The 15,123-nt window shown below is 39.0% G+C and overlaps 1 protein-coding gene across 2 annotated transcripts; it reads right to left on the bottom strand.

The window, feature by feature from the left end:
• Window positions 1–3,500: 3,500 nt before the first annotated feature.
• LOC100705829 (alpha-1A adrenergic receptor-like) lies at window positions 3,501–14,338 on the bottom strand. 2 transcript variants are annotated; one of them, XM_025904151.1, is made up of 4 exons: window positions 14,079–14,338; window positions 10,871–10,953; window positions 9,402–10,684; window positions 3,501–4,367 (listed from the first exon to the last, which is right to left on the bottom strand). In XM_025904151.1, exons 3-4 carry the CDS (start codon window positions 10,315–10,317, stop codon window positions 3,916–3,918), a joined length of 1,368 nt encoding a protein of 455 aa, XP_025759936.1. In that variant the 5' UTR covers window positions 10,318–10,684; window positions 10,871–10,953; window positions 14,079–14,338; the 3' UTR covers window positions 3,501–3,915. The 2 variants fall into 2 exon arrangements, with proteins under 2 accessions (XP_025759936.1, XP_003440283.2); XM_003440235.5 differs by lacking the exon at window positions 10,871–10,953.
• Between the last annotated feature and the right edge of the window lie 785 nt (window positions 14,339–15,123).

Raw genomic sequence — 15,123 nt, 5'->3', positions numbered from 1 at the left:
ATCTGCTCTTCACACACACACACACACACACACACACACGCACAGAAAAATCCCCACAGTACGCATAAAAACTGGTAGACACACACATGGATGGACACAAATCACTTGGGCATGGATGTGCGTTCACCAGAAAGGAGCGGTGTGATGATTCTCCCTCTCCAAGTGCCCTGTCTTGCAGTGATATTGTGTTATGAGTCATTAGTTTTTGCGGCTTCTGTTCTTCTTTTTCAATATAAGGCTGTGCTCGCAGTTCAAAGATGTGAATTTAAACAAAACAGAGAAATGCGAGGATGGACTCTGTGGTTTGATTTCACAATGAAACACGAGTGAAGCCATGGAGATAAGAATAAGTGTTCTATATTTATGCTGCTATTGAAAATTAGAGCTACTGGACAATAAACAAGAGATGTTACAGCAGAAATCCTTGAGAGCGAAGCAGGATGAGAGAAATTCCTCTTACAGACCTTAGGTTATTGTTAAATGACAAATCGCTTGTCTTCTGGGAATTCTTTCTACAGTCTGCGTTTTGCAGATAAGCTCATCTCAGGTATTCATCACTGCTACGATGTCTGTAGGGTAGAAGAACGCCTTTTAATCCGAGTGCTGTGAAGAAAAACAACTTATAACTCAAGGAAGCAAAGGATTTATAGTTTAAAAAACAAAACAAAAACATAACAACTTTTTAGAGAAGATAAGACACCCAAAGCACATTTTAAAGGTATGAATCAATGTTCACAACATGTACTTTTTTGTTTGTTTTTTTGAATGAAGAATTCTGCTTATCTTGACACAGGAATGCATTTTGTTTGTTTATACACTGGTTTTTAGTTAATGAACAGAATTAAACTCAATTTCAATATAGACACAGAACGCTCATTTCAGAGCATTCATTTTTTAGACTGTTTTTTATTTCTGTATTTTTTTTCTGCTGCTTTTTACTTTCATGCAATGCAATTTAATTAAACCGCAGTACCGCTGTAAATTTTTCAGTTATTGACCTGATACAAAATAATTCATTAACAGTTTCAAGTACTGATGACAGGATAATGTTGGCATTTCATAAACTTACAATATTAAAAAAAAACCCATTTAATTGCAGAAGTAATTAAAGTAAACACTAGAGATGCACCGATCATTTGGCCAGGGTCACCCAATCACTTAAATCACCTTCACTGAGCTGAACTTAAAATGGACAGTCTGAAAAAGCCGAGAGAGGCAAAGTGGAAAAAGTTAAAGCCATACAGTGCTCAGAGCCCGCCGTAAGCCAAAAGCCTCAGTATGAGCAAAGGATCAAAGCTGTTACAAGAGAAATGAAAGAGATGAGAGAAAGAGTGGAAAAGGGTTGATGTCCTGTTAGCTGCTGAATTTACAGTTCAGAGGTTTACATACACATGTCATAGACATCAGTGCCATGGTATTTTTATTTGTAATAATTTCTGAAATGCTCTTTTTTGACAGCACTCATTGGATTTATTAATAATCAGAACACGTATGAGTTATTTTGTTGTGTCACCAACATCTGAGGTCTGGAAGATAACTTAAACTGTCACTCTTAGAACCAACCCAGGAAGCACCAAGGCTCAAGAACCCCATCAGTTTCCAGTTTAAATAACCTCTACCAACTCTGCCAAGAAGATCAAATATCCAGCACAAATTATCCCAGACATTGTTGATGGCTACCAAATGTGTCTGGCAGAGGTGCAACTTGCTAAGGGACAATTAACTAAATATTAGCAGGCATGGATGCATAGTTTTGAGCCTGTGTGGATTAGAGAAAATCCCAAACAGATTCAAACTTGTGCAACCGATTCTTGTTTTTGAAAGTCTTTAAAGATGTGTGCTGTACCATCATTTTCTCTGGAAAGAGAACAGCTTAAAGAAAGAATTAAAAACAACTCAAATTACCATGGTATTCATGCCCACGATGAGTATATTTAAACCTCTGACCACAACTGTATAAATAAGCCAGAAAATTATGTAAGTACTTGACATTTGTTTTGTTATATAAATATAATGGGTGTGTTTCTATTTCTTAAGGTAAAATGTGCCATGCAACAGGGGCACAATTAATTATGCATAGTTGTTTAAAAAGAGAAGATCATGAAACTTACTGTTGCTTCTTTTATTAAAAGAATATTTTTTTTCACCCTGATGAAAGGAGACTTTTGTTTCAATAAGCTACAAAATTGGAATGCTCCAGGAAAATTTCAATCAGTGCATCTCTAAGGCCACGCTCTTCAAAACGTTCCCATTTTGTCCACGTGTGCATCGTGACTTTTGTAAGTCGATTAATTAAAATGTGAAACCATTATGGCAGTGTCACTGGCAAACAGTGCATCTATAAGAGGGTCATTTTGGATTTAATGATAACAGCTTTCCTTCACTGCTGAAGATATAACATAGGTAATTAGTAATTTGATCAGTAAATAGCACATTCATTTGATTTGATTTTTTTTTTTTTTTACACAAGGAGTAAACTCTCCAATATGTCCAAATGATTCCAGGCACATTGTTAAAGCACATTTCACAGCTGTGTTCTCCCACACACTTTTTCTTTGTATTTTCATTCTCTGTCACACAGCTAACTTAATCACGACTGGTAACGTAACTGCCACTTATGTCTCAAATTACATCTGAGTTGAAGAAAATTGATTTCACTTAATTGTTGCACTAGGAACTGGAATGTAATTGGCTCACAAAGATTCACATCCCAGTCTTCTTTTGGCTCATTGCTTTTGTTCTGGCCCTGCACCAAAGGCCAGGCTGATGGTATCTATTAAACAGGCATTTTAATTAGGATTTGTTAGACAGCGAAATGCAGCTAAAATGAGAGTTACTGTTAGACCTTCACTCATCAGGTGGACAGTAAAACACATTTTTAGAGGATGGTAATGTTGCTCTGCTGGATGTGTAAGCAGAGAAATGTCTTCTTATGTTAGCCACAGCTTCTTTTTAATGAGGTAATAATGCACATCAAGCCTGAGGTTTTGTCAGCTCATTTAGAGTCCTTCTGCACAAAAACCTTATGGATGCATCTTACAGATGAGAAGAACCATTGCAGTTTTGAATGTGCGTGCATCAGTTTTAAATAACCAGAATAAAGCACAAGTAGTACACCAGCAGGAAGCAGTATTCACACAAGCAATGCTGTAAAACACTGAAAGCTGATTTTTAACACAATTTCCAAAGAACCCAAACAAACAGCAAAGCAAAACTCTTCCACTTTAAATCTGTAAACTGTGCTGTGCTGTAAAAATGTCCTTTTTTTTTACTCAGTACTCACCAAGGAACGCAATTTTAAACTTTTTCTTTTAGGAAATTGTTTCATCTCTTTAAAGCAAAGGTCACACATGCAACACACACCCTCCTCCATCTTCCGCTTTCTCAAAGCTTTCGCTGAATACTAATTATTTCCATGACTTTTGAGTATCTCACCCTTAAGGGTTTTTGTGCAATCTGAAGAAATCCCACTAATATTTAAAAATACCATGTCTCCAGAGTTCTCTTACAATAGCGTTTCTATAAGTTTCTGTTATCTCGTTTATTCCTTGGCATGCAGGGATGGTTATACTTTCTATCCTAGAAACTTGCCAAAAGGGCTTTTAACTTGCATTCTCAAACCAAAAGAGCTTTGCATCTGTTCCAAAATTCACTTGCTGGACAGTCACAGGCTCCTACTTGCTGGCAGCTGAAAAGCTGCTCTCGAAAATTTTGACATTTAATGCCCCGTTCAAGTGAAGCTCAGTAGTGGCTGTTGTGAGAATACAAGTATTACTTACTAGCTCTCCAAATGACGTGTCATGCGACGAGGCACCATCAACAGCTCAAGCCATTATTGGCTAGACCTGCACTCTAATATCTCTGTGAAATATAATTATATGTCAAAGTTTTACATAGATGTAGAAGTGAAGGCTGTCAAACAGCCTCTCCTGTAATGCCGAGGGAAAGGTGTAAGACCTTAGCAGATCTGTTGGAGGCCTTCTCTGGTACTGGAGTTTGACTTGCTGAGAAACACCATGCCTTCAGAAGACTCTTACTCTGGACTTGTGCACTCTGAGATTGGTCTACACCATCAACAGATGAGGATGAGGTCGAGAGCACTCTACAGCAAGTCCATGAAGAAAGGGCGACAGGTTCTTGCACTGGGCCTGGATCGGAGGAGTGGGTGGTGATGTGTCCTTGGGTTTGAGAAGTAGTCGGCACAGCAGTTCTCAGGCACTGGCCACGAAGCACGCTGTGGAAGGCTTTCTTGAACTCCTGGCTAAAGCACGGGTAGATAATGGGGTTAATGCAGCTGTTGAGGTAACCCAGCCAGAAGGTTATTTTAAAGATGGTTTCAGGAGGCTTACAGGATGGGAAGATGGATCCTAGCAAAGATGCAGAAAGAACCTCAAATCAGAAAATGAATACAAAAACACACCGATGAGAGCAATAATACCTCAAGGTCCTAGATAAAGGCAGATATCGAAAGCCCATGGATCTGACAAGGTTAAACAATTCTCTAATTTCATGTGGTTTCATTTTATTCATGTTTTTGTATAATTACAACTTTCTGGAAACAGATATTTTTATTTGTCAGCATGACAACGTCCCTGCACATTTCCAGCTTTATAAATAAAACATTTCCCAAGTGGATGATCTTGACTCGTCCCTTAACAAAAAAAACCAAATAATGAATAATTTAAAATGGCATCTTGGAAGAAAAAGGGCAAGTGTAATAACTGTACTGGCACTAAAAGGCAGTAAATCTGTGAAATGGTTAGGTTTTTTGCCCTATTCTTTTATACTGGCATTTGCCAACATCGGGTGACTGAAAAAATTAGCATGCATGAGGGGAGCATACATTACAGCGGTGTAATCCTGCAGAGTAGATTCATTCTTTACCTGCTCTTTTAAGGCTTACATTCATTATATCATTTATTTATCTTATTTTAAGTTTGCTTTTTAGTTTCATTTTGATTTGTTGTGTGGTACTATGTTTTTCTCCCAGTTATATTTAGGCCAAGTTCTGGAGCTCAAAAATGAAGCCAATGCCAATTTACCAAAAATTGCAGTGGCCACTTGAGGCTGGCTCCAAGAGCAAATCAATCCCCACAGAATCCCATTTTAAAAACAGCACATTACTCTATGATTGGATTTTGTTAATACCTTAATTTAGGCGTGTGGATGTTAGGCCTTACCTCATGTAGCTGAATCATTAAACCTTGACCCTATTTGTACTGCTGGTGCCTTTTGGAGCATTTTTTAAATGAATTTATCTGACAAATACTACGGTTTGCTGTGTGGTACACCCTGTCCACAAAGTTTTTGCTTGAGTTTTGTTGTGTTAAATTCCAGTTATTAACTTAGCAGTAACTAGGCATCTGTGATTTGTGTGCTTTGGGTCCACAGTTTTTTATAGATGTAGCTTTGAAACCAAGCGTTCTAGAAACCTCTGGCCTCTGAGTAAATATTTATGCCCAGAACACTGACTTTGAGCATTTTAATTACATGTTAATTTAACACGTAATTTTATTAGAGAAATACATTTTAAATAGTTAAATTTTATGGAATGTGGCCAAATCTAATTTACTTGACATTGACATTACTTTTGGTTGCAATCAGGCATCATTCAGGTTTAGAAACCAAAACTAATCTGTTAAGTTTTGGAAAAGATCTTGGTTTCTCTCAGTGTTCACTACCGTCATGTAATTTTTCAGCTTTAATTGTAAAAATTCTAATGTACCTGTTACACAGACTGGGCTGGAAAAAGGAAAGCAGCTGTCATAATGTGAACGTGCAAGTTCACATTTGATGTCGCCCCTGTGGTGTTGTATCACTCTGACCTTTGTGTTTGTATGATGTATGTTTGTATTACAAAAAATCCGACTATTGGCCTTAGCAAAGGTGAATGCTCCCCGAGTGCCCTTATAGTTGCTATTGAAGCAGCTGTTGTGAAAGGCTGGTGACCAAGTGGTTTAGCAAAAAAACAAGCATTTGATCTGAAGGGCTCAAGATCATTCAAAATAAATAAAAAATATACTTGTGGTTTTTCAAACCCTCAGTCTGTGAATCTCAGAGCTTGAATGAACACTGTGCCGTGAGCCGTGAAGGTCCGTCTCAATTGAAATGCATAACTATCCTCCTGTGACTGGCTGCCTCAGGTGGGTACAGGGTGACTGAGGTAGCCTCCTGGCATTACAGCCCATTAAGCCTCATGCTAGTTATTATCTATAATAGCTTTCATTGGGGAGGGAGTAGTAGTTTGCTTCTTTCCATTTCAACTCACAGCTGAAGCCTTTTCTGCTCCAATATGGTGCTTTATTTGTTCTGTGTGGTTGCTTATAATTGAATTTCTTGATGTTCCTTCAAAGAAACTTGGCCAGTAGAATCAAGGCAGAGTAGAGAAGGAGAAAGAGCTTGCTTGATGTTGTTTTCATAGACCAAAACATCAACCAATATTATGCAAACTATGGGTACTTTTACATTTTTTCACGCTGTATTTAGCAGTGACTTGAACAAAATTCCATCCTGGATACAAATTGTGGGGACCGTGTACAATAAACGCGACACAAACGTAAATATAAAACATAACATGAAATGAACATAATATATATGAAAATCAAAAGAGCTGTAATAAATGTTTTTGAAAAACATTCAGTATAGATATTAATAATCACTGTATGTTTGATGATGTGCAAAGTTTTGTTAAGATTTGCACACCCTTCAAGGATGAGATAAATATACATATGATGTGATCATTATAATATGATGATTCAGCTGCTTTTTATGCAGACTTAATTACTGCATTGGAGTGGGACTGTGATGCACAGATTGCCGTTCCCAAAAGACTGTTGTTATTGTATCTAAAGGTAATATACTGGCAAATGTGAAAGAGCCACCATGAAAATTCCTACTGTCCCCCTGAAAATGACTGTCATAACTTCAGTGGACCTGAATTGACACCTTGCAGGGTTGCCACACTACCACACAGACAAACTCCAAAGAGATTTTAACACCTGCCAAAGTATTTGTGGTAGTTCCCACTGCAGCAAGTGTCACGGGGATCACATTTTGCCATGATGGCATGCATGCATGCACTTGCAGAAGATAAAAACAACATCAGTTGCAGCTGTTAAAGCTGCCCATCACAGTTTTATGGTCTTTTTTTGTTTAATCCAATAGTGCAGAGCCCTTTAATGTTATGTTCCCCTATTATAAGCAGATGGGCAATAGCACTATGCAAAACTCTGTCACAGTTTATTAGCTTTGAGAAACAAATGATTCATTAATAGGTGTTATTTCCCAACATTTTGACCTGTCACTGCAGGAACACACGTGTTCGTACTAACAATAATAGCTCTATTTTTGAACACCAGTAAGCCATAATAGCAAGCGCCTGGAAAGAAAACAGGTGAATGGATCTCAGCCATCATTATTTATTATTAATCATTTGTTTACACCACAGCAACATACCAAAAGCTCTTTTGTGAGAAAAGGCCTACTGACTAAATGTTTCAGCATTAATTTTAAACAACAATGACATGGAAATTATCATAAAAGTTGGAAAATAAGGGCAGTGAAAATAGTAAATCTTTGATATCATCTCTATCAACATGGGAAAACTAACAACGGTAGTTGACTTTGGCTTGGTATTGTTTTGTCATATTATGATAACTGGGGTACAGTTATTGTGATGTGGTAATCCCAGTATAAAAAGACTTGATTGTTGACCAAACCGAGACATGAACATCTAGTCTTCAGAATAAAAGGCCTTTTGTTTGCATTTGGATTATACCTTGTGTCTGTTATATGGATAGTTATGAAAGTACACACTGCAAAGAAAAAACTGAAAACGATAACACGTATATTATTTGTCCAGATGATGTGTTTCATCCACGTCTCCTACGTCTCTTATCGTAGCTGGGTTCCGCCTTCAATAAGATTAGTATTTGTGTAACCAAATAGATTTTTCAGCGTGAATCTCACCATCTGTGACCTGGGAGGTAAATACTGACTGACTGCTATTCTTAAAAACATGCCGGTCCACTCCAACGATCACTTATCTCAGTTAAGCTGTAAGAGTTATTTCAGAAGCAATTAAGATTTCTAGATAGAGCCTCACAACGGTTGGTTTCTGTCCTCTCTTACATCTGTGATAGCATCACCGCTGTCACCATCATTGACGAGGTCTGACAAAATGTAGGAAAAATTTATTACACATAAAGCTGAGGTTATCTGACTGAGTGGACATTCACCTTTTATTGAGCTTCTTCACATTATCCTCAGCCCATATCTACAGATGGACACCAGCAGAATAATTCATGCTCGACAGATCTTTTCCGTTCAATGGGGCTTCTGTGAAAATGCTAACATTACAGTTATAGTCTTCTAAAAGGAAAAAAAAAAATCAACGTTGGATGAATCATATTAAGTCTCCTGCTTGGAAATGTCAAGTTTTTCATTATCTTTGTAATCAAAATATTCCAAGAAACCTGCCAATCAAACACAAAAGCAATGCGCTTACTGTCAGACTAAGGGAACTGAGGTGTAACTCTATCACAAGCAAATTAATTCCAAAAATAATTAATGATAAGCAGACTTTAGATTCTCCAAAAAAAGTTTTACTATATTTTTCCTCTTCTTGACCTTCCACTGGTTTAAACCTGCCTTAAACCAACGTTACAAGTGTGGCATATAGGAGTAGGTTTCATTCTATTGCTACATTTACTAGTCTATTCTAGGGTTAACTATCCTTTGGGTAATAGGTGTATACTGCTAAAGTGTTATTTATTGAAGTGGGAGGGGTTATGAAGCTGCATGCTGCAGTGGCTGCACCCAAATACTAAATGGTGTGCATCCCCATTTAGCATAACCACTGCTGTAATGAGGTTTTCTCAGTCCTTCTCCAGTTTATTTTATCTTTAGTCTGATTTCTTTTTTCTTTGTTGTACTAAACCTTTAGCAGCAAAGAAAAAGAACTCAGACTGTTGAACATTTTCAAGGCTCTTTCTCTGTGTTCTCACCACCCAGACATCTGAGACAGGTACATCCATACAAAACTTGCTTTACAAAGAAAATTTCAACTCATCTGCATTTTTAACCTCACTGGAGGTTAAAAATGCCCTGATAATATTATACAAATATTTGTGTATTTTTTCCATTTCAAAATACCACATTTTCTCTTGTGTATAAATATATTGATAAATACATATTTGCTGCTATCCAATTTTTTGATGCTAGACAGAACATTTTTTAGTAGCTAAAACAGCAGTAAATGTCCTTCATTATGCAGCAAAAGATGAATTTCTCTTTGAGAATAGCAGATGCTTAGGTTTGTGCCTTGAACCTAAAAAAGAACACAAGTGTAACAAAGTGAGGCTTTGTCAGCTTCAGTGCAGAGGAGGTAAGAAGGTACCTACCGATGGGCAAAACCAGGAAAAAAGGCAGCCAGCACATAATGAAGCATCCAACGACAATGCCAAGAGTCTTGGCTGCTTTTTCTTCTCTTGAGAACTTCAGCAGCCTTGGCAGGGAAAAGGAGGAGCGTTTATGCATTGCGGTCCCCTCGTCACCCTCCTGCTTCCCCGTCTGAGCAGCGTTCCCTCTGTGTATCCTCAGCATCACCCCCTCCATCTCTACCCCTTTTCCCTTCCTCCCTTTCCTCAGGGTTTTGGTCTCTCTCTTCGCCACAGTATATACACGACAGTACATGGCCAGGATGATGACCAGTGGTATATAGAAAGATCCTAAGGCTGAGAACAAGGCGTAGCCAGGCTCCTCTGTAATTCGGCACACTGTCTCGTCCTCTGGGTCGGGCTCTTTCCAGCCGAACAGAGGGCCAACAGATATAGCTGCTGAGAGTCCCCAGAGAGCAGCCACCGCGGTCAGGCCTCGCCGTCCGGTAGCTATAGCGGGGTAACGCAAGGGGTAGCTGACAGCCAGGTAGCGGTCAATAGAAATCACGCACAGGCTGAGGATAGAGGCGGTGCAGCAGAGGACATCCAGGGCAGCCCACACGCTGCAGAAGGACCGGCCAAACACCCACCTGCCTAGAGCCTCTGAGGTGGCGGAGAAGGGCAGGACAGCAGAGCTGAGCAGCAGGTCTGCTGCTGCCAGGTTGGCAATGAAGTAATGTGTCACAGAGCGCCAGTGGTGGTGGAACAGCACAGACAGGATGACCAAGATGTTTCCGAGGACCCCAAACACTACAAAGACCACCAGCACCATCCCCAGGATGACTGCCTTGGCTACATCCACCTCTGGGTGGGCGGAGGAGCTGCAGTTTGGACAAAGACCTGCTGCAGAATAAACACTCATGTTCTCTGCTGGAAACATTGTAATCTGCTGGTTGCATTAAGATGTGAAGTGTCTTGCAAATTGATGACACTCATGCCACATCTGTTCTTTAATTACTTCAGCTCCAACCCTCTGCCGTCTTCCGCTCCTCCCAGCGCAGAGGATAAAAGCTTTTACAGCTGCATAAACTGCTCTTCCAGTTAATTTGTAGGTGCAGTGGCTCTTGCCAGCACTCCAGTGATCATGTGGCCAGGGTTGCTTGGCAGAACGTCTTATGCTGGAAGAGTAACACTGCCACAGTTTGCCATATTTAGTCTGGAAAAGCTTAATAAAAATGACAAATGTTCAAGTGGCAGTCACAGATGGATTTGGGGTGTCATGTCTTGCCATAGCGAAAAGGCTTTACCTGTTAAAACAAGAAAAGAGATAAAGTAAATTTATCAACACATTCATAATCCTAGGCTTTTATAAATATCCAAAACGAGCTCATTACTCCTTTAAGTGCTATTCTTTCTCTGGTAGCATAGGAGCAAATCAAAACAGAGGATGCAAGACAGAGCACATTAAATGTAAAATTGTGAAGTATAATCACCCGGCCATGATTAAAGGGTAAAAACATCATTTAACGGCCTCTTTCAGCCTCTTTGTGTGCAAATTCTTCTCCCTTTATTACAGCTGCAGTAGAAAAAACAGAGTATGCTCCTGAGCACAGCATTCACAGTTTTCTTTTTCATTCAAGAAAACGAAAAAAAAAAAAACCCAGTGCGGTTTTCTTGTTTTGTTGGCTCTGCAAGAAAACACTGGTAAGATTAAAACATCCCATTATTTATACCTGATATTTGTTTAACCTTTATTTAAGCTGTCAGATTGATTAAAGCTAAACATCTCTTTACACAGGCAGTGTTCTTGAAAAGTAATTGTGGTAAGGATTATAGTAGAAAAGAAAATATAAAGAAACAACATATCATCCATTAAAAAAGAGGCAAACACAAGGACAACACAGCAGGAACATTATCCTTGGGGGGTGGGAATCATTTGTGGCATCATGAGAAATCCAGCCAACCATTCAGAGAGCTTAAAGATAAATGAAGACAGAGATCATTTTTAAAGCCAGAGGTTGTGATGCTCCCTCAGAGGTCTTGTGTCTATAATCAGGGTTTTAACTCATCTACCAGATGACAAGCCAAGAATTGAACCTTGAGGAGGGCATTATATTACCCCAGTGAAGGCTTCAGCCATCGACAGTCCCACTCAGTCCCACTCATAGTGAGCGTGTTTTAGATCAGGGATGTCACCGAGCGCGATAAGCACCAGCAAAGCATAGTATGAAAAAAAAGCGGCCGTGATAAAGCCTTCGGAGAGAAGAGTCATGCTTGTCACATGTTCGTGCGGCATCAAAGGATTTCACTCGTTGCACGTCCCACTGCCAGGCGGAACGAAATTCACCCAAATAAACACTTGATGCTGGGATTTCCACATCAGTGGCCGGAGGGGGAATTGATATAGGTGGTGAAAACATATCTTGGTCATATCTTAACATTTTTGGTTGTAATAAGATTTCTCAGTATGGTGTCGCGCCTGCACGGAGAGATTGCTTTTTTTGTTTTGTTTTCCTCAGCCCACCAGTGTTCGAGGACCACTGTTACTGTGGAAGGATGTCAAACAGGGAATATATTTACATTGACCTGAGGCAGCAGATGCAATTCTGCATAGGTGAAACACGATTACCAATATCTACAATGTGATGCAGTACTCCTACAACCACACACAATGTGTTGTGTGCCTCAAGGCCACAGTTGTTTTAACAACAAATAAAAACTAGAGGGGCGGCTGATAAACTGTGATAAAATGTAAAGCATGTATCAATAATAATAATGAGAAAAAGAATACTATAATCACTGTTTTGGGAGCATTCATATTCATTTGATTATATCTAGTAAAAGGACTTTCTGCATCTCTCTATTTTATATTATTGCCAGCCGAATATCCTTTTTCCATTTAATAAACCACGAAAATATTGTAGAGATTAATAGACAACGATAACCACAGCCTCAGCCCCAAAGGCATTTTCCTTCAGTTGTCCAGCAGCAAGCAAAAACAAAGACTGAGACTGCACACGTCCATCATTCTCTGCAGATAAGATTTGATTAAAAGCTATCCGTGAACATCATTACAATCTAATTTACATCTGAATCCAAGGATGGCTCACTCAGGTTATTGCATTAGCAGAGCTCCTGGAAAGATTGTACGTTGTCCTTGAAGAAACTTTTTTTTCCCTCCTCCAGCTGGGCGGCCTTTGCCGAATGGAAACAAGTCAGCCAATTAAACCTAGAATTGGAATTATAATTAGGGTTTATTTTTTAAACAGATAGGATATTAGTGAGCATATTAACTGACCTAATGTAGCCTGACCATGGGTATATTAAATCAGAACAGCAGTTCATAGCATGGGATGGTATCATTATCACAAGGGTAACACAGACAATATCAACTTACTATTAACTGTCCTGATATTGTTTTGTGAATGCAGCAGGTCATGAAGTCCTGTGAAAGCAATTGAGTTTGCTACACTTTGTAAAGTGCAAACATCTCTGCATCATGTCAAACACAATCCTACAGACTTATTAGATTTTGTTAGGCACTAATCATCAAGGATGCACTTTTTTTCACCCCAACCTGCTTGCCTGTAACTAATTTATTGCTTTTCGGTGCGATGAGATGAGAGTGTATTCAATGAACTTAATTTGGAAAATTTGTTACCACAAGCTCCCACAAGGACACATGAAAAAAATCACTTATGATGACAGTGAAGTGAGAAAATGCTCACATTTGCACAAAGATCTAATTACTTTAGATCTGTTTTATGTCTAACAAACAAACAAACAAATGTAATATTTCTCCAGAACATCAGCTCTGAGAAAAGGGAGAAAAGAAAAATCAAGGATGTTAAATGTTTATTTTGAACAGGTTTCCTTCAGGTCACCACATCACATCAAAACAAATGGAATTTATGACTTTGATTCAGATGCCAGTGAATGCCGTGGTAGAGTTCATATATCATTTGTTTCTGCAAACACTGTAACATAACAGCTTGTGTCAGGTCTCTGAAGGAGAGAGCACTACCGTGATGAATCACTGCACATTTGAAGTCAGTTTCGAAATTGCTATTTATTCTCTTGGGGGTGGGGTAAGAGTCAATTCTTGAAGTTCCTAATTCAGTCCCCATGACACTGATCATTACATTCCACTAGCCTTGAACACACAGCCTTTCAGGGCGGACAATGTGAGTGCGTCTCCTTTTCATCCACCTGAAGAGGTGATTTTTGTTAGTGTTTATCATCATTTAATGGAAGATACATCCCTGAGGACCAAAGCTTTGAATTCTCCTGAGCTTTAAAGCACATGTTTCATCACCTTATGCAGCTACAACCATTCATTATTTTCTTTGCATTATTAATATTCGCTTCAATATTCCACATATTCTGAATGAATATGGCCTGTGCATGCCTTTTATTTGCGTTCATTTCTTATAATAAACCTTCTGTTACATATTTTAAATGCACAGAAAACATAAACTCTCTAAAAGGTTGCCTGGATTATCATTAATAAACGGAAATAAAGCAGTTTTCTCAGTGTGCTTATATGTGGCCTGCCAGACAATAACCGCCTCCTCCACATGGTTAAAAATAATCACAAACAAACACAATGATCCATTCTGATGACTGGAAGCAACTCAGTTTGTGAAGTACAGTAAGCAGGAGTATGGACAAGAAAAAAGAAGGGAGGGGGGAAAGTCTTACCTTCATCTATGTGCGCACATCTCACCGGAATTCAGCTAATTTTCTCTGAAAGCAGTCATTTGTCACAGTGTCAGCCGCAGACAGCAACGGAAAGCAAAGTCAAGTGCTTCTCTCCCTCCTGCTGTCCTCCTGCTCTCTCTGGTGAAAAATAAAGTCACAGTGGACCACCCCACCTGATCCTCCCAGACCCCGCCCCCTCACCGAGCGGCTCACACCTTTTAATTGCCGTTCAATTTAAATTAAACGCTTATTCAGGTTACCGCGTTCACGTGCGTGTGGCCCGGTAAAAGCGAGCTAACTGAACGGTAAAACTAATTACACGTCGTTTCAAAAGATTCATTAGGCTTCAGAAAGCAAGATTTATAACTCTGTTATTTTTTACTGCATTTTTCTACTCTTAACAAGTAAAGTGATCCTAACAAGGACAGTGTATGGATGTCTTATTCCTCTGTGCTTAATAGCTATGCTGCTGTACAAACGCTACAGTGCTGTGCAAAAGTCTTGAGCTTTTTAAATATTCATTCATTTATTTATCATTAAATTGTATCGTTAGTCACTTTGTCGCAAGCAACCTGTCACAAAAAATGTTTCAGTTTGCATTTCTTCACTGGATCTAAGAAAATGCTAAAGAAAAGAGAGTTAAACAGGCATAAGATAGTCTTTCTCTGGTGATTACCAGAGAGCCAAAACTTGCATTTTATATTTTATATCCCGGGATATAAAACAGGGAGAAAAGGATGAGGTATACCAAATTACACAAGGGCTGCACTGAACATCAGTGGCAACAGGTCTCATGTAGTGATGAGTCCAGATTTGAATTTTTTTTGTTTAAATCGGCATTAATTTATACCGAGAGGCGAAGCGGAGAGAGATGGAGGCTCTGTCATGGTTTGGTGCTGCATTTCAGCCTGTGGTGTTTGGGCTCTTGTAAAACTGATGGAATTGTAAATGCACAAAAGCGCTGTCAGTTTTTGTTCCATTATGCAATACTATATAGAAAGTATCAGATGCCAACTTCATTTTTCGGCATGACAGTCATCCCAAA

This window comes from Oreochromis niloticus, unplaced genomic scaffold, assembly GCF_001858045.2.
Source record: "Oreochromis niloticus isolate F11D_XX unplaced genomic scaffold, O_niloticus_UMD_NMBU tig00000100_pilon, whole genome shotgun sequence".
NCBI lineage: Eukaryota > Metazoa > Chordata > Actinopteri > Cichliformes > Cichlidae > Oreochromis > Oreochromis niloticus.
The sequence above is the reverse complement of the archived record's forward strand: the minus strand, read 5'-3'. Positions and strand labels throughout refer to the sequence as shown.

Excerpts from the sequence above, each read along its gene's own strand:
- LOC100705829 (XM_025904151.1), bottom strand. The coding sequence starts at position 10,317 with ATGTTTCCAGCAGAGAACATGAGTGTTTATTCTGCAGCAGGTCTTTGT. Across the intron at positions 4,368-9,401 it reads TTTCCTGGTTTTGCCCATCG|GATCCATCTTCCCATCCTGT; the intron begins GTAGGTACCTTC and ends CATCTTTGCTAG.